Source organism: Falco rusticolus, chromosome 11, assembly GCF_015220075.1.
Source record: "Falco rusticolus isolate bFalRus1 chromosome 11, bFalRus1.pri, whole genome shotgun sequence".
Classification (NCBI taxonomy): domain Eukaryota; kingdom Metazoa; phylum Chordata; class Aves; order Falconiformes; family Falconidae; genus Falco; species Falco rusticolus.
Genome location: NC_051197.1, coordinates 26,792,269 through 26,809,872, shown reverse-complemented (window position 1 = coordinate 26,809,872; position 17,604 = coordinate 26,792,269). Strand labels below are relative to the sequence as shown.

The following is a 17,604-nucleotide window of genomic DNA, read 5'->3' as shown; positions in this document are numbered from 1 at the left end:
GGCACGACCACTGTACTTGGTGTCCCAGCTGACAGTGAGTGCAATGGGTGCTAGACCTTTACACCCAGTTCTGGCGATGGCTAGGCAGAGCCTACTCGGTCTTGCTTCATGTTGGCAGGTAAGGGACCGTGAGGGACTCCAAAGCTTTCCAACACTGGTGATTTGTTGAACTCCCACAGAGCCATTGGGTAGCCAGGTTCACAAGAACCCCATTTGGTGTCTGCTGTGCAAATTCCAGGGCATAAATCCTCTCCCCACTCCATTGCTGCCATGGTGATGGCACTGGACTTCACAGTACCTTAACGGCCTTTGAAAGCTGTTAAACTCTGTGCCGTTTAGTGCCCTTGTCAGCAATTTTATTGTGATGGGCAGAAAGAGAATGGGGGTGTGAGGGTGCAAGTGTTGCCCCACTTGTCTTTGGATCGCTTCTGCTTAGCATCCGGGTGTATTTGCAAAGCAAAATGGAGAGGTTTGCCCTGGTTTATCCATCGGTACAAGGACTTCAAGGAAGTTAAACGCAGGGAAGAGCTAATAATGTCAGGGCTTTTTTGTTCTGACTTCATAAGGTAGCTTGGGAGCATTACTGGTCCTTAATGTGGAGTCACAGGAAGCATGAAACCTAGAAAAGGTGAAATCATAGTGGTTGTGCTGTAAGCGAGAGTTGTGATGACAGCGCAAAAGGAGTTGGCTACAGTAAGGGTGAATAGATAATTCGTGCTGTTTGGAGAAGCCAGCTCATTAGATTAGTCTAGTTTTATTTGTATATGGTATATGTAAAACCTCAGTGGTGGTATGATTTTGATTGATTTGTGTGATTTTTGTATTCCCCTGAAGGAATGAAAATTTATCCCTGGGATCATTGAATGCCATCCCTAAATAATAATAGTAATTCTAGATAGAGATTAATTTTATGTCCCAGGTTACTCTGGTTGCTATGGACATGGTATAAGAGTTCTATATTGATTAGGCACTTTCATTTTAGTTAAGTCTGATCCTTTTCTTTTTAGAATTCAAAGGAATAAAGAATAGTAAATGTAGATGCTTATGTATTTGAAATGGAATTTTTTTGTTAGGAAAACATTTTTTTGTTTGTTTTAAAAGGATCAGTGACAAAGAACTAGAAGTGAGATTTCATTTCTCTTGCAGGCATGTCTATAAAAGATAAGCAGACATTTCAATTTTGGATATTTCCTTTATGATAATAAATGTATTAAAGGCATTACCAACTAAATAGAGCTTGCGAGACCAGGCTTCTTGGAAACCTCACATAGTATTGGTTTAATTTCTTTTTTCTTTCTTCCCCTCCCCCCCCCCAGGAAAAAGAGAAGAAGTATATGCTTCCTTTGGACAACTTGAAAGTGCGAGATGTTGAGAAGAGCTTCATGTCTAGCAAACATATCTTTGCATTGTTTAACACGGAGCAGAGGTAAGAAAATGTGCTATTCTGCAGATACTTCTATGAAACTGTATTTAGCTGAGCATTTTAATAACTGGGAGTGCAGTCCTGGTCTTTCCACTAGGTTGAGTGAACAAAGGTCTTGATACTCTTGATTTATCTGCTCCTTTACTGTTGCATAATTGTGGGATGAAAGGTTAAGTGTCCTCCTAGCCACTCACGGGGTGAAACAGCTCAACGGTTAGTCATCTAGCTCTTCTGTATGGCTGAATAATCATCTCATGATCCTATTTTTGTTTTGTTTGGCAATCACCTAGGCTTACCAAAACATTCATGACTTCTGTACCTTGTGACCAGATTCAGCTGGTGTAAATCACAAAAGCGTTGTTGATTTTCACTTTCTCTGGTGGAAAATCTTGTCTGTTTATAATCTTGGGAGTCATTCTATCGTTTATTTGGGTTTAAATACTGCTGAATGGAGAGCAAATGGGATTCCTCTGCTTCCCTAGTTAATAGGGTCTTTGCTTTGTAGTGTTTGCCTCATACTTTTCCTTTCGGACTCCATCCTCTGATTGAAGTGGTGTGGGTGCTTTATGGAAGCCTACTCCTGATGCACAGCCGGTTCAGATGACTGTGCACAAATAACTCAAGGAAACATGACAACACCGAAAGACATGCAAGTGACCTGTAAATTTTATTTTTTTCCTTACTGGAGAGTTGCATTTGCAGCTGTCTCAGTGGAATTGCATTTCAGCGGGTCAGGTGCAATTTCTGTAAGTTCTTTTTCAGGAAAACAAGTAAACTTAATTGTAGTGGTAGCATGGATAGATATCCTTGTTTTCTACTTTTTTTTTTCTGTTAATTCCCTTCACACCTGCTCCCCTTTGCCTTGCCAAATCCTGGCAATACATTCGGATGTTGCTGGAGATGGTGAGGGCTGGATGTGGTTCCCTGCACAGCCAGCTGTTATTGCTCCTGAACTGGCCAGAAATAGGCCTTTCAGAAGCAAGGAATGCCCCTCCCTCCCACAAAGCAAAAGCAAACCACAGGATTTCTGGACTGTCAGGTTTCTGCTGGCCCCAGAAGCGTGAGGACGCAATGTGACTCTTGCTCTGAACTACCCCATGAAGGCTTTGCCTACATCTGCTGACATCTCAGCTAGCCTACATGTGGATGTGGTCTGCCAGGAGATGCCCTTTGAAAGTATGTCACGCACATACTTGCTGGGAATAAGATTTCAAACACTTGACCACTTGCATTTCTGGAGCACAGAAAAAAGCTTTGAAAAACTGTTCATGTTTTTAAAAACATAAACGCTTTTCAGATGCTGGAAATTAATGTAATTCTGATTATTCTGCTATGGATATGTGTGAATCGTCCCAACATTGCACAAACATCAGTCAAGAAGGATAACTTTGTCCTGGTGGCTTGGTATCAGCTGTACATATTAAGTTCCTTCCATGAGATATCTGTTAATTTTAGCTCATTGTTTTTCCTTTGTTTTGGCTAATGGCTTTGATTATTTTCATCATCTTTTAATATTAATCGATAAAATGCTGTGAAAATCCAAGAGAAGCATACGTTTCCACTGGCAAGTTTGGGGTTTCTTTGGGTGTTACATAGCTGCAACATTCATGTTTTCACTGGATCTTCGTACACACTGGACAGCCACAATTTCAAAATCGGATGTCTAAAATATTTGCCGTGTCTGTAATAACCCTGCCCATTTCGGCCGCGAGTAGACCCTCCAGCATCTGCAAGCTGCTCTAAAAACATCCTTATATCTATATGGGCATGTTAAGACACGACAGCATAGTGATAAGATGACAAAATAACTTTGCCTTGGGAGAGGCTGTTTGTGGAGACAGTCCTCCAGCTTGAAAGGAGGCAGAAGTTGGTTTTGAAGAAATATTTATTGAATTCTGATTACGACAGCGATTCCTCTGTTACTGTAAAGCAGCTGATTGTTTTATATTTCTAAAAATCTGCCTGCTGGTGCAAACTTGATAAAAAGAAGTTTAGTATCGCTTCTCACTGTCCCCTAAATTCATAGATTGCATCAGCAGAAGCAGGGTTAGTGCAGCTTGAGTAAAGTGATCTGGCCCTCAACTGAGGACCATGTTCCCTGTCCCACATTGTTGGGGAAACTGAACCCGGGGATCGGTAAAGATTTGTTGATATAAGGAGTCTCTGTGGTGTTTTACTTGATGCTAATCCCTTGATTTCTGGTTTCTAGTGGGGGGTGTGAATGTGGCTTGCTTTTCAAAATTCATGTAAAAATTAACTTAGTTTCTGGCTATAGTGGTTTTGGGTGGGGTTTTTTGGGGGGTGGTGGTTGGTTTTTTTTTTGATTAAAAAAAAAAACTTAGCAATTGAGAAAGAAATCGGCTTTCTCTGAGTTTGCCCACTGAGGGTTCTGGTTATGGAACCATTTTGCTGTGTAAGATGTAGATCATTAAAGAACAAAGGCAAAATCATCTGTTCCAGCTTCCATGATAGCATGGAGATTATTCTGTGTCTCTTCTCTTCCCCCCCCCAAAATCTGAAGCTTTTTTTTTTATTATTGACTCTGCAAACTTTCTTAATGTTCAATTAAAGTATTTTAATTTTCAAGTAAAGTCCCTTTAGGACACGAATCTTAATAAGCTTGTTCTCCTTTTCATTCCCAGCCCCTCACTGCATAGGTATTTGCTGCAGCCATATGTTTCTGATACTGTACATTTCAATAGTTTCCTGGATTATGCACTGCATTTTTTCCATTTATGAAAACCTTTCCAGTTCTGAAATATAGTTACCAGGAAAACGCTCATTTCACTGCATAGAAGGAAAAACCATTTTGAGTTAGCTGAAGCTTGGGGATAGATGGGGAAGGGAACAAGCAGTATCTGTCATTTTGATTTACTGCAGAAGTCAACAGTTCTCCGACAGGAATCAAATGTGACTTGGTAATGTATAGTAAATGGAGACTGTGACGATTGATTTCACAGTGAAGATAAATTCTCATGAAATGAACATAATTGCATGTTTATGAAAAGGCTACGTTGTGAAATAATTAAATTATTTTCCTGTTAGTTTCTAATTAAAATAAATAAAAAGAAAAGGGGGGGGGGAGAGAAAAAGTCTTTGTGTGAAATAGATACAGTACTGCTTAAAGAAGGGGAGGGTGAGTTTTGTTTTTCAGCAAACTAATTTATTTAAAGTTTTTGAGTGGGCCAATCTACTTTATAGACACCATGAAAGACCTTTGGAGATGGACTCCTCTAGTTTACTTACCTTAGCAGTACTAGATATTAAAACAGAGTATACAAGAGCAAGTGCCCTTTGACTCCCAGATCATTTTTGGCCCTGTCCATCTACATGAGTCTTCCTTTAAGCAGCTGAAGTTGTGCTGTGGGGTCAAGCAGTATGTGTTTAAACCTAAAGCTGTCAAGAAAATGATGCTATTCTGTGTTAACCATCCTTTTCTCCTCCACAATAAACTGCTGGCAAGTCTATTCGATTGGAAAAGAGATCAAATATATTAAAAGTGTGTGAAAGTAATTATACTGTAGGGAGAAAACCTAACGTTTGCAGTACTGCTGTGGAACATAATGTGAAGTTGTGTAGATGTAGCCACTGACAGACTTTCTTAGGCAGAGCTAAGAATGGAGGAGAGAGGATTTTGTCAGCGCTTCTGCTTACATGCAGTAGCTTAACCGGTGACGTCCTCATCGATGAACGTGTAAGACTCTTGTGTGGAGTTCAAGAACAAACAGCAAATTCTGCCTGTCCCAGAAAGTTGACTTTCCTTCTAGGATTTCATCCCAAACACTTTCCCTATTCCCCATGTATTTCCTGTAAAAAATATTCACTGATGGGTGCTCTTTCTTTTAGCTAAGTACTGTAGCCTTCACTGTGCCTTCCTCTAGGATGCAGCAGTCCCATCTCTCGCTAATGAAGAAGCACAAGCAGTCATCGTTTCTCATGATCTTGCCCAGTTGACTACAGGGTGCACATGTCACTATTTTACTAGATTCTGTGCTGTTCTAAAGTAATCCTTTGCCTTTGCAGTAGAGTAGTTGCACTTTTTTCCTGATTTATTTATCAATAAATTGTATTACTGTATTACAATGCCATCTAAATACTTCTTCTCCTTTAAGTAAAGGAGAAATAATGAGTAAAAACTTTTTTTTTTTTTTCTACAAGCAGAGAAAAAGCTTCCTTTCTACCTCTTTTCCAACTCTGGAGAGATGATTTCTTTCTGTTTTGTGGGAGAAAAGGTTCTACTAGCTAAAGATTTTGGGGGTTATAAAATGGTAGTAGGCTGAAGCATTTGTTGAACTGGTGAATTTCCAGGCTTTTCTTACCAACACTGGGAGTAACAGCTGTACAAAGAGGAAGAGTTACCTGGCAGTCCTTTGTTGCCCATCCCAGAAAGCTGACTTTCCTTCTAGGATTTCATCCCAAACAATTTGCCTATTCCCCACATATTTCCTGTAAAAATATTCACTGATGGGTGTTTTTTCTTCTAGCCAAGTACTGTAGCCTGGGCCGAGAACTGTAGCCTTCAGCGTGCCTTCCTTTAGGATCTATGCAACAGTCCCAGGACAGAAGCTATGTTCCTCTTCACACTTACGCCTGGGAGCCAAAGAAGCAGAACTGATGTGTGAAATTTCCCTTTCCTTGTGGAGGAACATCCCACCAAATCTCCCCGTCTTTTACTTTCCTGCCCAACCAGGATCTGGATGAAACCGAATGATGGTGCTGCTTTCCTCCCCTCTATGTTTCTGCGTGATAGCGGGATGTGAGCAGCATCCTGGGGGAGCAGAGAGAAAGCACGGGACTGTTCCTCTGTGCCTTCACAAGAACAGGTTCCTGAGAGCTAGATGCTCCCCATAATCATGATGCAGAGCAGCAGAACCCACTACCCCTGCATCAGAGTTGACTGTCTGGGGCAGGCTTATTGTAGAAACAGCTCCTTAATCTGAGAAACAGATGAATGTCAAGAAGAGTGTGATCAAAAGGAAGTTTTGAGGGCATACAATAGGGCTGGAAATAGAACTGCCAGATGATGAATTTTAGCTACTGACTCTGGAGTACGCTCTGACTGTCAGGAATCATATTGTATGAGAAACCGTGTTGTCTGGTAGGACCCAGGAAAGTACCCTGTGTCTCCTAAGCAAAAGGTATGGCTGTTTATTTTAGGTCCATGTTGTTGGCTGAGTGTTGCTCTAGAAAAGGATGGAGCACGAGTCTTCTCTGGGACTCCGAATGCACTAGAGCTTTAAGTACTGAATTTCTTCTTATGGACAGCAACTGGTTAACTGCTATCCATATATAAGGGAAATTGGGCAAGAGCCAAAATAAAGGGAACTAGTGAAAGGAGACCGGGTCAGAGGAGGTGTTGGATGGAAGCCAGGCTAAAGGAGAAAGCCTAAGATGAGATGTATGTTTTTGAATTACTCAGAAAGCTAAACTCCAGGAAGAGCTGGACTGTAAGCTATTCAGAGCCCTCTCTGTTAGAAATGGAAGAACGAGAGTCTATTTAATTAAAAAAAAAAACCCACAAATTTAACCCAGAAAAAAAGCTGCTAACATTTGTAAATAAACTTTTAAGATGCTGGTGAGTACAATATTTAAAAATAGGAAAAATATACAAGCCTAAGGAATAACTAGCCTTTATCCCCGAGTCCATTCCATTAAAAAAAAAAAAGAGGGGAGGGGAAGGTAAAAACAAAAAAGGTTAAAAGGTGGGGGTGTTTTTCTGGAATATTTCCTTATTGTCATCATTGACAAAAATTCTTCGTATGAGAAAGAAAACATAGTATGGTGGATAGGTGGTGTAGCTATTGAGGGTTAAAACTGGTATTGCCAGGCAAAAAGGGGGTTCTCAGGGAAGGGAACCAGCAGTGCCAAATCCATGCTTTAAATGTCATAGTTACACTGGGCTTGAAGAAAATTCCCTGGGGGGATCGTGTGGGCTGTGAAACACCAGTGACACTGACCAGGGCACGGCTGTTGGCAGCGTGGGCTGTGTCACGGCTGGCAGACTCGCCGCAGCTCGCAGGCAGCTTCACCCTGCGCGCTCGCCGTGTCCCAGCGCGGCGGGGGTCCTGCCGTCCCCCCCGCTCACCGGGCTGCAGCAGGAGCCGGGCTCCCCCCAGCTCCCTGGGACTGACAGCTGGGAGCAGCTTTTGCCTCTGGGTGGCCCCAAGGCAGATTCCAGAACGGGCTGCCATCCCTCACCGTCAAAAGCATCAAACCTTCTTCTCTGGGGAGTTATGGAATATTTTAGTGCCAGTTACTGTTACTACTGCAGATTTTGGCCTGTGCCATGTTAGTTTTGGCTGCGTTTCTGTTCTGCATTACATATGGGTAGATACTTCATGGTCCAGGCTCAACTATATACCGATCAGTATATCTCCTGCTCGTCTTCACCTTAAAATTGGGGGGGGGTTGCGTGTGTGAACTGGAAAATATCCTTGTATTTCTGGGAGACCACTTAGCTGAGTTAGGTGGTAAAACCCTGAAGTGCTGTTATTTTGTGCCATTGTCTCAGAGGTTGTCTCTTTGGCGTTTCTGGATATTAAGAAAAAAATCTTCAGAGACACGTGTAATTAATTTTAATTAGCATTCACATTGGACTGATCTGAAATGGCAAGCCTTGATAGAAAATGTTAGTCATTGCTGTTAACTCGGAGCAGATGGTCATTATTGTTTCTTTAAAATACATGATTTGCAGAGCTTCTATGAGAGCTCTCTTCTATGAAAAATAGTGCATATGTTCAAACCAGCCGTTGTGGAATTACAGGTGTCTATAAACTGTAGACCAAGCCTAAGGTTGAATAAGCAGAGTCTGTGCAGTTGCGTTACTCGTTGAATAAGTAGAGAAAATACAGCAGGGTTTTGCCCAAGATTCTCTCTCCCGATTGTGCATATATATTTGGAGTATCTGGATTCGGTTATTTTCTCCCTTTTTTGTTTTAGGTGACTATTTATGAAACCCATATTCTGTATGATTTCAATTTCAATCAAACGAGAAACATCTAAGAATTGAATCTTTTGTGGTTTTCAAGGCATAAAATTGGGCCGATGTGCATTTGGTTCTAGATTTCTAAAGCTCATTTTAATTCTGCTTGCATCCTAATAAAAAGACCAGACATTTACCAAAAAGTCACTTGAGATGATAAGCACAGTTTGAAATCCCTGTGAATGAAGATATTCCTTTATCTTTCAGTCTGTGAGTAGCTTTGATTGTTTTAGCGCGACTGCTCAAGTTAAATGTGGCTTTATGTTCCTTGGAGGATTAAAGTGTCTCATAGGCACAATTAAAATTTCACTTAATATTCTTGCTCTGTAATTGCTGTTCTGTCTCCTCCCACGCTGGCAAGAATAAGCGTATCTTCATTTAATCTTGGTTTGTATTTTCGTTCTATATATATAAAAAAAAATATTACATGCATATACGACACATCTCTGTCTACTGAAATGTTCCAGATCCAACTCAATCTAAAAGCTGTCTGTGCGTGTGGTTAATATGATAATATATACACATGTTTATTAACTGGGTTTGTAATGTGTCTGCAGTGGTTGTCCTTAATATTTTTCCAGGTTTGTTGGAGATAAATATTTTAACCTTATCTTAGTATTAAGCTATTGCAAGAGGTACTATATTTCTCGAGGTCTAGCAGCTGAGTTTGCTCAGACAGCAAACAGTTTGATGTGCAGCTGCTGTAGAGGGGACCCCACTGGTATTGCCTTTGCTGTAGGAGGCTACTAGAAAGTTCTTTCTTTGTGATTTTCCATCGTGTGCTATTCACCTGTTGGTCTGGGCTTGTATAGTTCTGCTGGTTTATAGGCAATCGAGCCTTCTCTGTGCAATGCTGGCAGCCCAGGCTTCAGGACTAGTAGGACGGGAATGCCAGGAACTCGCAGCTGGGCTTAGTCTTCCACCTTAGCTGACACTTCTTCATTTCCTTTTGTACACTTTCAAATATTTTTATTCAAAAGTTTTGAATTTTGAAATTCAGTGTTCAAAAACTTACTCAATTCCACCATTTTCATATTAGAATTCTTCTGTGATGGGAGGGGTTAAAGAAATGCCTATGGACAATGTAAAGGTAATTTCTGCCTTAGGGAGTTGACTTTTCGCCCTGAAATATGTGGGGGAAAGGAATCCAGTGTGCTGGAAGCAAAGGTAGTAATGGAGTGAAGAAGCTGTAGGGTGAGCAGAGTTAGAGCTGGGTGTCTGCTGGGCTCTCAGGTGGTGGGGTTGGCCTCAAGAAGGTATGTCCTGTGTGTGGGATGCCTCGGGGATCAGAAACAATGCTTTTAGTCCAGTTGTCTCTTCCTCTCCATAAGTAATTATGTTCTGTTTTTTTCTGGAATGCAGTTGTTGAGGTTTATTTATCTAGAGTATAATAAAACCTGCAGATAACGAATGGTATTTTCCACTCTGGAAAGATAGTAGTAGCATGATAATTTCCGGTAATGCCACTATAGATAAATTTTCGTGGACTGCGCAGGATATTAAATCACAATGATAAGACCCTACAGGAGGATGCAGCATTAGGTAGATGTGGTATATGCATGTAGCTTTCCACAGCTTCCCCGTTTATGTGTTAACATTTTAAAAATATTGAATATTCAAGGGAAATGTTGCAAATAAATTGTACTTTGAGGCATGTTCTCATTTGTTGTATCTGTTTTGTTTCTACAGTCCCTTAGACTTAAAGATGCCTGAATATCAACAGGATTTGTATCATTGAGAGTTCATCTTTTTTCCTTCTTGGTACACTGTGTTATATCATTCCCTTTGATGTATGGCATCCCATTGAGCCGCTATAGAGATGACAATGAGAACATGACCTCACTGTATTCCATATGGAGTAAGTAGGTGAGGATTGAGTAGTAACTGTTTCTGTGCTGGTGTCTTCAGCAATTTTAAAAAGTGGAAGATGAGAACAAAACAAAAGATCTGAATTGTTTTCAAGAATGTCTTTACGGCTTTCCATGAGATGCCAGTGGATTTCTAATGAGTAAAACATGCTAGTGTGTTTTTGTCAGATTCCACTAGTAACAGGAAAAGGACACACTCTTTTCAGAAGTTACTTTGGCTCTTTTTCCTTTGATTAGTTCCCGTGCCTGTCAGCCTTTCTGGAAGAAAGGAAGGCAAAGGAAGTCTAGTAGCAAGAAGGCTGGTTTGGGAGGCAAGCATCCCTTTCCCTACCCTGCTGTAAGCTTCCTGGGAGTTCTGGCTCAGTGTGTACATCCTTCAGATCCTTACTTATCCAGAAACTTGTGTCTTTGGTGGTGGTGGAGTAAGATTAGCTAGACTAAAATGGTGGAGCTCTCCGATACTGGAGGGAGAGGGGCCTTGGAGAGCTGGGGCCATCAGCTGCTTGGCCATAAGGTGTCCCTAGACCTAGAGAAAGTCTTGGTACAGAGACAGTAATGCGGGACTGCCAGCTCCCATGTGTGTGAAGTGGTCAGCTAAAATCCCTTCTTGTCCAGCTATGTTTTGTGTAGCAAGTCACAAAATGCCAAGAAGTTTAATACATAACATGACAGTCCTGAAAAAATGTTTTCACAAGCTGGTGTCATGTTGTTTTGCTCTTGCAGATAAGTATTTTTGGAACTTCCTTATCACTATGTTTTACAGCCTTTATTTGCTCTATTGTTATTTTTAGTCATCTTTTCTGAGAGGACCCTTTTACCGTTTCAGCTTCCTATTTCTTCAAAGTTATAGCTGCTTAGTTAACTTAGCCAAAAATCTTATCTCAGTAAAAGTTTCTCCTAACAATAAATTAAAGCTTTTTTTTTTCTTCGTTTCCACAGACACACACCACCACCCCCGGCCACTTCATTTTGCTTCTCTCTTTATTTTTATTGAGTTCTTTGTTTGGTTCAGTAAATGTTCACTCAGAGATCCACAATATTGCCAATTGAATAAAATTCAAGTGTTTCGTCGTCAGTTTCAGACAACGGCATCTGAGGAGGTCATCCAGGGTATTACATGCCTTAAAGTGGGATTAGTATATTTGGAGTCGGAAGAAAAAGGTTTCATGTTAAATTCCTAATCAATAAAAACATCTGTAGAGCTTTCAATCATTCGTACTGTCAGTGGCTTTGCCTGAACTATGGGACCTGAGCCTGGAGTGTCTCTGTCCCTTTGCGGGGGGGCTCTCGGGGGGGCACGCAGGTGTGCTGCCTGCAGCCGCACCAAACCACGCGCTGGGGGCATCTTCGATCCAGATACTTGCAAGGACTGTAGTGCAAGCCCGGTGCTGAGCTGATAACGTGATGGTTAGGTGTCACGGCTGCTTGGTGGTCAGGTGGGAACCCTTCCTGTTCAGTTACAACTTTTCTAACTGTTTTTTTTATCTGGTTCCTGAGACTACCCCTCTAAAGCAAGGCTTGGAGCTGTCTGGGGACGTTGCTGGGAGTGGGAATTGCATCAAGTCCATTGCATTCCGGCAGTGTGATGGTGAAATCCCACCAGTCCTTGAATGCTAAAGAAGTTGATCTAGGCAGTGATAATAATAGCTTTAATTCCTGGTTCTGTAGCATATTCAGTGGTTGTGGTGTGGGATTTTTTTTTTTTTTCCCTCAAAACATGTGGCAGAAATGACCTCTGTAGTTGCACGATGAACCCGAAGGACCTCTTGTCATTGCTGTCCTTGAAAGTGAACTGATCTCCATCACCCCACCCCCATTTCCCCTTCTCCATAGCTTGCTAAGGAAAGCAAACAGTCTGGTTGCGATGGAAGATGGATTCTTGTGCAACTGGTAAGATCTAGCAAAATGTGGTTTCTGAACCTTGGTGAGCTAAGCTTGTAGCCTTTCCTCAAAAGGCTGTTGGCTGACAAATTTACAGCGATCTGGTCTGTATATAGGATTTGAATGTGGAAACTAATGGCTAAACCATAAGGGGAAAATCTGTTCTGTTTATTGGAGAATTTACAAGTACCACCTTCCTACATACGTATTTTTCCTCCTTTCTTTTTTCTTCCATTAAGTGATTCCCTATATTTATCTAATTATGTGAATTACCTGCAAGAGGTGTTAATTAAACGTGCCTCGATTTTCTTACTATGACAGCAGACATCAGAGGTTTGGTTTGTTTCTTTAAAATACCTGAGTATGATTGTTTTCTTTCCCCTTTTACTGATGATGTCTGAAAGCTACAAATGGTGTATAACACACTGAAAGGACTCAACACGGGGAAAAGTTGCACCATTAATTATTTTGATATTTACTGGTTACAGCAGCAATCGGTGACAAGACACGCGGTTTTGTTGGCACGTCTTACGTGTTTGTTCTCTGCATCACAGCAGCCTTTTTGTTTTCCATAAAAGTGCTCCATTTTGGCAAAAGCTGGAAAATTGATTTTAAGTAGTTTCACGGTGCTTTCAGATGATTATTATTTCTAGAGCTGTGCTGTAGCATTCTAGGATATTTTTAAGTACTCCATGTAATTATTAAACAAGCACCTGTCCTATAAACTCTGTTTTCCAAAACAATTACCAAGTAATTTCTGATCCCAAAGGATTTTTAATTTAAAATGCTGTGTGCATGATACAAGAGTAGTAAAATGCTGGTTTTACAATGTGGTGTTCTTTGTTGTAGGAATGTTTACAAGGATTACCGTTTCCTTGAGCTAGCCTGTGATTCCCAAGAGGAGGTGGATAGCTGGAAGGCATCTCTGCTACGAGCTGGTGTCTATCCTGATAAATCCTCAGTAAGTTAAACAGCTCACTAGTTCTCCAGTAGCCGCTCTCTTTTAAGTCAGAAAAAACCAATCCTGTCATCTGGGAAAACATGATACCTGCAGGTATCTCAGGAGATGGGTAGCCTTTTCACTGTACTCTTCTGTGGCAACTTTGAAATATTCCTAATGCAATATTTTAACATCAGTTTGTATGTCAAACCTCAATATATTAAAAACAAAACAAAGCAACCCACAAAGCAAACCTTCCAAAATGTTTTTCACTGCATCTATGTAGTAAAAAGCAGTGAGGAATTTGGGGTTTCCTGAGCTTCGTTGTTTCTGTAAATGTCTTCTAAGGTAAAGATGTGCTTTGAAGTGTTTATTCCCTCAAGCTCTGCATTACAAAACTGACAGAAGCATTCCAGGCTATCATGTATATTTATTTTACTGATTCATTGCATGGTTTTTTGTGTATGAAACACGTGCTAAACCTTTCCAAAGGCAGTTTTACTCAGCTAATCGTCATGTGGAGCAAATTGAACAGGATACAGTAAAAAAAGCCTCTATTAATTTAACAGAAGTGACAGAAAATCAGGAAATGGAGTATGCCCAACTACCATTTCATATTTTTGCACTTAGTTATTTTGGTATTTAATATCAAGCGAAGGTTTGAGGCGATGTATCCAGAGAGAAGGCTGACTAGCAAAAATACCTGTTGTTTGAGCTTTTGAATGTTTCTGTGATGCATGGTTCACCTTCCTTCACTAAGTCTGCTGGTCCGCTACATTCCTTCAGTGGAAGATCCATTCTGAGAAATGATGCTTTGATTTTGATGTAATTGGTGCTTCTTCCTGCTTGTTTTGCATGGCAAGGCCAGGTCCCCTGAGGCCAGGGTCTTGTGCTGTCTTCTATCTCTTCATCTTTCTCTTCCTTGTATCTCCCCTATACCTATGATACCTCCATGGCTTCCAGTATAATTCTGCATCTCCTCTGGCTGCTATTTATGCAAACAATCCTCAGCTTTCTCTCTGCAAACCAAGTTTCAAAGCTACCATCGAAGGATAAATCAGAGAATCCTTGAACTGCTGGATTTTCCAATTATCATAGGAATAAACAGGGATGCTGATAATGATTAAAGAACAGTTCAAATACAACTTTAGCAGGAGACCCACCAGGGATCTGAGAATTTAAAAAAAAAAAATAAAAAATTGGTGACTTTTCAGTAGATCAGTTCTTATCTGGGACCATCAGAAGTCATTTTACAAGGGTTAGCTACAAGAGGCTACCTAATTAATTCAGTACTAGGGACAAAATACTGTTGTTTGGGTTTTTTTCTTGCTCAGGTTTTAAAAATGATGTCAAAAAAGCCTGTTGCTGCCTCTGGTTTAATCTTGTTTTCTGTGACATGTTTATTGTATTCATATATCTGTTACTCTATCTTTAAACAAGACAGACTAGTTGGATTTCTAAACTTCTCTCTTCCTGTCTCTCCCTTCCCCCTCAAAATATTTTGTATTTAAAATATGTTTACAAAGAATTCTTGTTCCTGTTTAAACTTGGTCTGTCAAAGGAGTCTTAGAAGATGAGAGACTTCCTTGGAAGGCAGAAGTGGAAAGGAGTCAAAATTCAGTTCTCCTTTGAGCTGGAATTATCTTTACGTTACAAAAAGAGTGAATATTATTGTTCCAAACTCCTGTAGCTTGAAATTCACCCAGCAGTCCCTCAAGCTGTTCAAGAGAGATGCTTGATGCTACTTGAGCCTTGCAAAGCACTTTGTTCCTGCAGGACTAGAGGTCCAAATGTGGACTGCAAGTCTGCCATTAAAGTTTTGAATTTTGCAGAGCAAAAGCTCCAAGACCCAGGGTACCTTAGAAGCTCCAGTGGGACCAAAATAGAAATCAGCAACATTTCGTTAAAATCCTGTGTGTACTCCTCACTTTCACATCTTCCTCTGACAGTATAAAACAGTTTGAGACACACACGCACACACACACACCTTCCAGTCTTTTATTCTCTTTCAAAGATTTGGAGACGGTGGTTTTATGTGTTTTTATGTAAGAGAGACTGCCAGGAAATGGCAGCAACTTGTGTTTACTTCAGTGCTTCCCCACAGCTTTGCAATCCCGGAGTTAAAAAGGCAGAGAGGTGCCCTAGCCCCTTCCCAGACTGACCTCCTCCCTCTTCTTCATGCGCGAGTCACAGCTGGTAACTCTGAGTATCCAAGGCTTTGGCACCAGAAGTAGAAAAACTGCTGCTTAGAAATGAAAAATAGATTAATAGCGCTGTAAACCTGGAGCACGGCAGTGGGGGAGCTGGCCTGCTTTCTGTAACTGCCAGCGCAGCGTGCACAGCCCGGCGTTTGGAAGCTGAGCCCTCTGCTTTCGCGCCCGCTCCGCTGCTCGCCTGCACGGGCGCTGCTCTGAGACCCAGCGCGGTTGCCCCTAGCTGGGTTCCTTCTGCAGGAAAAGCAGGAATTTGTCCCCGAATGAGACAGATTTGTTCTGAATTCTCAGCAGGGGTAAATGGCTCAGCTAAGAATACTAATTTGGGGGTTGGTGTTTTTTCAGTGTTGCTACTTAAAATGGTGTGATTACAGCGGTAATGAGGCTCAGTACTTACTCCCGCTAATATGAAGTCTCTATGACTAATTTAATCCCCTAAGCTAAGTCCAAGGTGGTCGATTCTTAAATTTTCTTCTTGCCTAAACAAGTATAATTAATATATTAAAGATCAAAGGCCAGATGTCACCCCATTCCTCCATTTCCTCACTTCACTCTGCCTGCCTTCCCCGGCCCTCTGCAGATGGGGATGTGCACTCACATTCCTATAGTCGCTCCTTTGTTAATTACCTTTAATCACCCCTCAGTGTTGCTCTATGAGCCCCCGAGTGCTTTTGCAGTTTGCCAAGTCACCTCCTTCCCCCAGGAGATTTGCTTTTGTCAGGACGTGGGCTTTGACAGCCACCCGGATAGCAATGAATCAGTGTTTTTATTTTTCCAACCCATATGCAAGTCAGCTTGCTTGATATAAATCATACTGTGGCCAATTCACTTTGAAATGCGATATCCATTTACCAGCTGACTTTACTGCTGGGTTGCTGGACCGATGCATCCAAAAACCTCCTTTTTTAAAAAATGACTACAACTTTGTGACTCACCTTTCCAGACTGTATTTCTCAACTGTAGGCTGGTGTTTATTTTGACTGACTTCCCACTGTATAACAAACACCGTTGATGCCAGCTTATGGCAAAACTGGCGATTAAAAAAAAAAATAATAAAATAATAGCACAGATGTTTGTCGTAACTTGCTCTGCGCACTTCACCTTGCTAGCACCGTCCGTTCCTTTCCCCCCTCTCCTCTAACGCCATCTCCTCCTTGTTTGTCTTGCTAATCTAGAAGTTCAATATTTGTTTTTAAAAAAGCATTGGGTCGTGAAACTTTCCGTTTGTTGGCACGTCGCAGGGAGTGGCTGCCATGCAAGGGGAAGCAGACACGTTCGGGGGGTTGCTTTGTGTACTGGAAGTTCAGCATTACCAACACATGAAAATCCCTCTGGCTCCTGTCCCATCCCATCCCTAGATCCTTTCAGGCCTCCTTTTCTTCTCCCTTCTGTTAGTGTCCACTGACTTCCCAGGAGCTGCTCCTGATTTCCACTGAAAGACACAAAAGCGGAATCAGAATGTTTGCGTAGAGAGGAAAAATTTGTAAACCAGCATGAATTTACAGCTTTGCTGAACTTTTTAAATTCTTTGTGAATGTCCTGTGCTCCTCTGGAAGCTGCCTAACTCAAGGGTTCAGTGAATGTTCTTTGAGTCAGTTCCTCATTTGGTTTGAGCCGTTTCCAGAACTGCATGACTTAGACTGAACGCATGTAAAAATCAATGTATCTAATATTTCCTTTCTTTTTCCCTCTTCCCTCCTTGCTGCATCCTGCAAAGGGGAACAACAGAGTAAGTTGTTTGTCCTTTTACAAAATTCTTTTGTGTCCTGTCTCAAGGGTTTTGTCAGGAAAATTGCTTTCTCTTTTGGTTCACGGAGCTCTTGCCTGCATACTCTTAACAGCAGACTCCTATTAAAAATGTGGGTGCAAAAGTGTCTTCTAGAAAGCACTTAGTGGTTCTTTGTTTTAATTTTGGGGAAGGAGATGTGTTACATGTTGCTGAGTGTTGTTTTTTTAAGGCAGTTCGGCAAGAATGATACTATAAAACAGGATTGGGACCAAAGATTATGAAGGTATAGTAATAAAGACCTTCTGAGGAAAGGTTACTACAGTCTGATGAAACTCATTACAGCTGGATTTTTTGACCATACATCAAAGCTTGTATTAATGGGCAGTTATAAAAACCCAGCACTAAAGTCTTAAATAACAGATTTGCTGGCGTTGTTGGCTAAGCTGAAGTAGATCAGTGTACTGGCTTTGAAGGTGCCTTAAAATGGATGGAGGAGGGTGGGGTCAACATTTGACTTGGCTTCTAGACCCTTGATGTGTTCCAGCTGGACAGCAGCAGAAGGGTGTGG

At 41.3% G+C, this 17,604-nt stretch overlaps 1 protein-coding gene across 5 annotated transcripts in view; it reads left to right on the top strand.

Annotated features, from left to right (window-relative positions):
* The window catches only part of DNM3 (dynamin 3), a 186,414-nt gene that overhangs the window by 116,037 nt on the left and 52,773 nt on the right, over window positions 1-17,604 (top strand). For 3 of the 5 annotated variants that reach the window (XM_037404094.1, XM_037404091.1, XM_037404090.1), the window contains exons 16-18: window positions 1,317-1,426; window positions 13,004-13,115; window positions 17,025-17,036. In XM_037404094.1, coding sequence (XP_037259991.1) covers window positions 1,317-1,426; window positions 13,004-13,115; window positions 17,025-17,036 — 234 coding nt within the window. The remainder of the gene's footprint in view (window positions 1-1,316; window positions 1,427-13,003; window positions 13,116-17,024; window positions 17,037-17,604) is intronic. The other 2 variants (XM_037404092.1, XM_037404095.1) reach the window with 1 other exon arrangement.